We start from the raw sequence: 7,018 nt of genomic DNA, 5'->3' as shown, positions 1-7,018 counted from the left end.
GGGGGAGGAATATAGCCAAAGAAAAAAAGAAATGGAAAATGGAGAGACAACGCGAAATCGGGGCAAGGACAGGTCTTGGGAAATCAATTCTATACTATAGAAACAATATCGGCTATACAGTACCCAAGATTCAAATCAGAGGGGAAAGGCTTTTCATCCATCCATACATGATATCAACAAATTCAAGACAAAAAACATATCGCATGGTTGCACGCTCTCAATCAACCATACAGACAAATGCCGGGTATAATAACGACTCGTCAGGGACGAACCACAAGTAGCAGGTAGTCGATGCTTCAGAAGTCTTAAACTGCAATGGCGCTCTTAACCCACTTTTCCAGTCCACCCTTGGCAATGATCTCTTGCACGTTCGGAGGAACCTCGCCCACCTTCTGGGTCCACTTCTGACCGTTCTCACCTTCCTGGATTTCAATCTGGCTCTTGCGGACATCCCAAGTCAAGGTCCAGCCAGTACGACGAGTAAGGGCCTTCTCGTCTCCGCCAAAGGTCTCGCGGAGACGGGTGATCAGGCGAGGAACCTCAATTCCCATCAGAGCATTGTTGATGCTGTTGCGAGAGAAAATATTGCCGAAGCTGCCCGAGACGACCAACGGGATCTTCTTTGCCAGAATAGCAGTGGCGGCCTGTTCGCGAGAGCTTCCACAGCCAAAGTTATACCCAGTAACGAGGATGTCACCTTCTTTGGCAATGGTTGAGAACTGAGGGTCATAGTTAGACATGCAGACCTCGGCCATGGTCTCGACGGGTACGTTGTCTTGGTAGGTCTGAAGGGAGAGGTTAGTGAACAGTACAACGCGCCCCTAAGGGGACGAAATAGCACTCACATAACGGCCGGGATAGATTCCATCTGTGTTGAGGTTGTCCGCGTCGCAGAAAACGATCTCTCCAGACACGCGTTCCGGGAACCCGGGGTACACTTCCGTAGCAGCTTCAGTGGCAGTCTCAGTGGAAGGGCTTTCCTCGGGAGCGAAACGCTGTTCGGCATCAGTAACAAGATCATCAAGCTGGCCAATAACCTTCTCCAAGGCTTGTTCGGCAGTCAGCATGCGATCTTCTTCACGGATGCCGTCACCCTCGCCAGAAACAACGCCAGTCCAACCCTCGGGAGTCTGATACCAGCCAGGTGCGCTAAGCTTGCCACTCAGAGCACTGGCGGCGACTACCTCCGGACTTCCCAAGTACGCCTTCGCGTCTGTGGAACCCATTCTTCCCTTGAAGTTACGGTTGGAGGCAGAGATTCCAACTTCTCCCGGTTCCAGAAGACCTTCACCTAGACCGATACAAGTACCACATCCAGCGGGGAGAGGGGTGGCACCTGCTTCCATCAGGATCTGCCAGTCACCCGCACCCTCGGCCGCAGCTTGTTCGGGCAGAGACGCGGCAGCCAGGTAGAACTTCACGCCGTCGGCGATCTTGGGCACCTTGCCGCCGTTCTGCTCGGCAGCCTCGCGGAAGACGCGAGCGGCCGCCGCGATATCGGAAGCGCGCGAGTTCGTGCAGGAGAGAAGATAAGCTTTGTCAACTTTGATGTTCTGGGCCTCCAGTTCTCTCACCGGGGTGGCCACTTTGACGGAGTTGGGTCCAGCGACATAGGGGGAAAGAGTGGAAAGGTCTAGGAAGAGCTCCTTGGCATACTTAGCACCCTTGTCGGCAGTCAAGGGGTTGGCGAACAGCTCCTCCAATGCTTCGTGCGTGAAGTGCTTAGGCGCTAGCGTCTTAAAGGGGCCATCAGCCAAACCCATGGCTGCCGTCGTAGCCTTGCCCCGAAGCCAGCCCTTGAGAACATTGTCGATCGGGAACAGGCCAGAGAGGGCACCCCATTCCGTGGTCATGTTGGCAATGGTCAACCGGGCGTCCACCGGCAGACTCCGCATGGTCTCTTCAGATCCGGTGAACTCGAGGGCATGGTTCAGAACATCGTCCTTACCGAACAAACCACAGAGAGCAACGATAACATCCTTACCAGTCACCCCAGGGGGCAAGATCCCGGTCAGGGTAATCTTGGCAACGGGGGGAATCTGCCACCAGGTCTTACCCTGTATATTATATTAGCAAAGATCCAGATGAAACGGCAACCTGGAGGCGAAATTACCGATGCCCAAGTACTCGCAGCATCAGTGCGTACGATCGGGGTACCTATACTCATGTCAACATTGATCCACGGCGGTAACATGGTTGCAGCGACTATACGCACCAAGGCAGCCAATGCCACCATACATGTTGCTATGGCTGTCCGAGGCAACCACCAAGGTGCCGGGCCACGCAAATCCCTCTTCCACCATAATCTGATGTCCGATACCTCTTCCGGCCGGGTAAAATTCCACTCCATGGTGTTTCGCGAATTCCTCAATTTGGCGGTACTTCTGGAGGTTCTTCTCCGACTTGTTCTGAACGTCGTGATCCAGCGTCATCACGATCTGATTCGGATCGTGCAACTTGGTCGCCCCAATCGACATGAATTTGAGCGCAACAGGCCAGGAGTTATCGTGAGTCATGCATCGATGAGGCGAAATGGTCACATAATCACCAGACTGGACAAACTTGTCCTTTGGCAGACCCACGGCGTACTTCTGAACGATCTTTTCCGTCAACGTTTGCGGAACAGCCTTTGATGACTGCATGGAGGAGAAGATGGCGGCGGAGGCAGGATCCTCCAACTGGGAAGGGAAGACATCCTGGGCGTAGAGTCTGGTGGAGGCGGCGAAGGCGCGACGTTGGGGGGCAATGTTCGCGATGGGAGAGCGCAGGGCGGTCCAACGGCGAATGCTGGGAGTGCGACAGCGCAGGGAGGCCACGCGCCGGCCGGTCGACATCAATCGGGACTGCATGATGCCAACGAAAATGGGATTGTCGGGGGAGAAGGGAGGAGGAAACTTTTTGGCCTTATACCAAAAATCGGAGAGAGTGAAGGGAATCCTCGGGCGAATGAGAGGGCGGCCATTATGCCGGCAATCGGAGCGGCTGAGTCATCCGCCCTACTGGAGTAACTATGGAGTACTGATTCTCGCCTCCATTCATACGGCCGTCTATATATTATAAATACATCTATAGCTTCCATACCACCCAGTCCTTCAGATTCAGTTCGCGGATAATCCCCTGGACCGGACCTTGCAACTCCATCCCCTGGGCCCAAAGCTTTGGTCCAGCCATGTAGCTGATGAACCCTTCCGGTCCTGATACCAGAAGCATCTTCCCTCTTGGTGACTCGGATGCCGGGGCCGCAATGCGCTGGATAGCATCCTTCCCTATGAACTGATTTTCTTCATCCACATAATAGTCCACCGTAACTTGCCCCGGGTATTGTAACTTCAGTGCCTCAATCTCTTGGACCATAAGAGAGGAGAACCTCTCTGTCGGGGAGTCGACGGGGGCCGGAGCAGTTTCCGTGGATGATGATCGTGTAAAAAGTCGCGAATACCATGGTGAAAGATTCTCTCCTCCCTGCGCCGTGTCATTGACTCCACCAGCGCAGTCCTCCCGACGGCGATTTGCCCATAGGATGTGTATCCGGGGTTTTTTGGTCTCATCGGTACGGCGAAGAAGCGTGTGTCCAGCTTGCAGCGCAGGAGCGATTCCAGTGCCACCCGCAATGAATAGGATCTGTTGCGTATCGGATGGGATCTCGCATTCAATTCGGGGCCCACGGACTTCAACCGGTGTTCCTAGGTTCAGTCCATGCAAGTACCGCGACACCTCTCCGAACGGATCTCTGCGAATGAAGAATCGCAATGAGTCCCCGTCTTCCGGCGCAGGAGGAAGCGGCGTATAATCCCGGCCAATTTGCAGTTGGGGCTGCTTGAACATCACACTCCATACTCCTGTTTTCCATGCATCCTCGTAGACTTCAGAATTGCCGGAGTCCGGCTTGGGTGGTTGGAGGATGAAGAGACTCCCGCTTGACGATACCGATTCTCTTGAAACGAGCGTATATGGGGTAAAAGTGTATGGGTTGAGAGTCGTAGATGAATTGGAGCCTTGACGCGACCGAACATATGCACCAATCCCTGCAGCAGCAACGGTCACGACGGCCAACCGAAGCCAAAGACGTTGTTTCGGAGGCGGCGATGCGGCGGCGGCGGAGGTAGCGGAGGAGGCATGGCGTCTGGACGGTCTGTAGGCAGACTTACTCCTTGAGACAGTTGAGGCGCATTGAAGGAGGCCGACGGGGGATTTTCGGGGCCTCATGGGCGACAGGGCGTTGAGCGTCGACAAGCTGATGGGAAGACAATCTCGGATGATGATCGTGAAATGTCCCGAAAGAGAAACTGTCGGCACGGGGTACACTAGTCCCGATTCGGCGGGGCGACGATCATCATTCTTCTTCTAATAATAATCCCAACTCTTGTTTCTCCTCCGCATCATGATCGATGCTCTCGTTCTTAGTCACTCTCTTTCACACGCCATATAACCTTTCTCGTATCTCTTTTAGACCCCTCGGCGCGGGCATGGAACAGGATCACCCCGTGCTCCGTCGTCATTGATTCAGTCTCCGCCCTCTCCGCTTTAAACAACCCCCCTTCTCCCTCCCTACCACTATCCCAACCTGACTCTCAATCGCGAGATGTCCCATATAACGTTTTCGAATCTCGATCAACGATCTGACAATCACAATGATGCGCCTCGCGATTCCCTAGAGCTCGCTTCTCTCGCCTCTTCCTCTCCCGATTCGGGACCTAGATCCTCCCGGTCCTCCTCCCCTTCGGGCATCTCCTCCTCGCGCAAACTCTCCCTCGAAGATGAAGACCCTCTCGCGAGTTCCCATTTACAGGCTGGTTTGGACACGCAGCGGTCTAGATCGGCCCGTTCATACTCGGTTTCTTCGGCGTTTGATTTCGGCTCGACGCTTTTCCCTCTGTCGCAGACAAACGGAGGCTATGCTCCCTTGGGTGCACCGTCGATGATTGATCGAGAGGCCGGATTGGCCGACGGATCTTTAGAAAGAAACAAGACTTTAACCTATCTAAACGGTCTCTCTCTAGTGATTGGCTTGATTATCGGTTCAGGAATTTTCTCGTCCCCGAGCCAGGTCAATGCTAATGCTGGCTCCCCGGGCGCATCGTTGATCGCTTGGGCTGTCGCCGGCCTCCTAGCCTGGACCGGAGCCGCTAGTTATGCGGAGCTTGGTGGAGCCATTCCCTTGAACGGCGGTGCCCAGGTGTATCTGTCCAAGATTTTCGGCGAGATGGCAGGGTTCCTGTTTACTTGGTGTGCGGTTCTGGTGCTCAAGCCTGGTAGCGCTGCCATCATCGCCATAATATTCGGGGAGTATGTTGTCCGCGCCTTTGTTGGTGCTGATGCGGATCAATTAAGTCCGTGGATCAACAAGGCCGTTGCATTTGGCGGTCTTTTCGCTGTGACTCTTTTGAATTGCGTCTCTACTCGGGTCGCAACGCGTGTCAGCGATATCCTTATGTTTTTCAAGTTTATCGCCCTCATTGCGATTACTGTCATCGGCATTATTGTGGCTATCACGGGGTTCTCTTCCAGCGGGAGCGCTAATGAGGAATGGAAGTCGGGTTGGTTCCAGGACACCAGTGTGGACGTCTCCGCCTGGGCGGTTGCCCTGTATGCGGGTCTCTGGGCCTTCGATGGTTGGGACAACGTATGTGGCTGCTCCATCTCGTTTTCTCTATCCCCTATTAACGTATTGCAGACGAATTTTGTTACGGGTGAATTCAAAAACCCCAATCGTGATCTCCCTCGCGTGATTCATACAGCCATGCCACTGGTCATCCTCTTCTACCTATTGGCCAACGTCTCATACTTTTTAGTCCTGCCGCACTCAACTATCGAAGCCACCAACACGGTCGCTGTCCAGTTTGGCCAAAAGGTGTTTGGAACTGCTGGAGCACTCGTATTCGCATTGATCGTCTCCGCGAGCTGTTTCGGGGCTCTTAACGCTACGGTCTTCACGAGCGGTCGATTGGTGTATGCCGCAGGAAAAGAAGGCTATCTACCATCGATATTTGGGAACCTATGGACGCGAAAAAGCCCAACCACTGGTGCGACGAACCGCCTCCAGCGCCGTTCCTGCACCAGCAAAGTCGTCTCGCGGATCTGTGGGGAGAATACCCGCCTGGGGTACACGCCGATCAACGCGATGGCGTTGAACACAGCTCTCATGGCTGTCTATGTTATTGTTGGTGAATTCAAGACCCTCGTTACCTTCTATGGAGTTGCGGGCTACACGTTCTACTTCCTCACGGTGCTTGGGCTCATTGTACTCCGAATCCGAGAACCCTATCTAGAGCGTCCGTACAAAACGTGGATCTCAACGCCCATCATTTTCTGTTGCGTCAGTCTCTTCCTTCTGAGCCGTGCTGTCATTGCAGAGCCGCTGCAAACATTGATTGTCGTGGCCTTTATCATTGCTGGTGTGCCGGTGTATTTCTGGCGCATCTACCAACGGGATGGCCAATTGTCCTTCCCAGGGTGGAAATTCTGGCAGCGGTGATCTCTTTTGGATCCCTTGTATTCTTCCCTTCTTTCTCTTTATTTGCGACTATAATTTTTATTACTGGTCCGCCTTATACAAGGTGCCTCACGTGTTTTGATACCCCTTCGCATTCACGGGTGTATGGCGGATGGCGGAGGTTCTAGAGCATTTGAGCGTTAAGTGATGGACAATTGTCGGGTAGTGGTAGGCTGCACGGATATGTGCATACTCATTGGTACATTAGTATATAACGATTCAACTGATAATAGATATGCCCATGATAGTTATCCGGTCTTTAACGTGGCTCGTTTCTACAGCCCCGGAAGGCAGATTAGAATCTGGTCATAATATTGCATGTTAGACTTAGACGTAGTTGACTTCACAATAAACTCGAGTCTTCGAGGCTGAAAGATGTTAACTTTGGCGAGGAACATTTCATCGTTTATAGTACTGCTGACCCTCTTGACAGTAGGTGTCTCGCCATCTGCAGGGTCCGTTTCCAATCCCCTATTAATAACTTTAGGGTCGCACAAGCCGCCGGGGACCCCAGACATCGCCGGG

At 53.4% G+C, this 7,018-nt stretch overlaps 2 protein-coding genes across 2 annotated transcripts; one reads left to right on the top strand and one right to left on the bottom strand.

Annotated features, from left to right (window-relative positions):
• Window positions 1–305: 305 nt before the first annotated feature.
• On the bottom strand, window positions 306–4,206 carry BDV59DRAFT_190238 (homoaconitase LysF; the record flags this gene model as incomplete). Its single annotated transcript, XM_073691732.1, has 5 exons — window positions 306–785; window positions 846–2,057; window positions 2,114–2,157; window positions 2,216–2,843; window positions 3,082–4,206. The coding sequence occupies 5 exons, from the start codon at window positions 4,204–4,206 to the stop codon at window positions 306–308; spliced, it is 3,489 nt and encodes a 1,162-aa protein (XP_073553254.1).
• Window positions 4,207–4,378: 172 nt separating this feature from the next.
• BDV59DRAFT_5595 (putative amino acid transporter) lies at window positions 4,379–6,813 on the top strand. The gene is made up of 2 exons (XM_073696631.1): window positions 4,379–5,623; window positions 5,675–6,813. Exons 1-2 carry the CDS (start codon window positions 4,583–4,585, stop codon window positions 6,473–6,475), a joined length of 1,842 nt encoding a protein of 613 aa, XP_073553253.1. The 5' UTR covers window positions 4,379–4,582; the 3' UTR covers window positions 6,476–6,813.
• The last annotated feature ends 205 nt before the right edge of the window (window positions 6,814–7,018 follow it).

The sequence above is a fragment of the Aspergillus ambiguus genome, assembly GCF_047715705.1.
Source record: "Aspergillus ambiguus strain CBS 117.58 unplaced genomic scaffold BDV59scaffold_1, whole genome shotgun sequence".
In the NCBI taxonomy this organism is placed as follows: Eukaryota; Fungi; Ascomycota; class Eurotiomycetes; order Eurotiales; family Aspergillaceae; genus Aspergillus; species Aspergillus ambiguus.
This window is presented reverse-complemented; position numbering and strand designations above follow the sequence as displayed.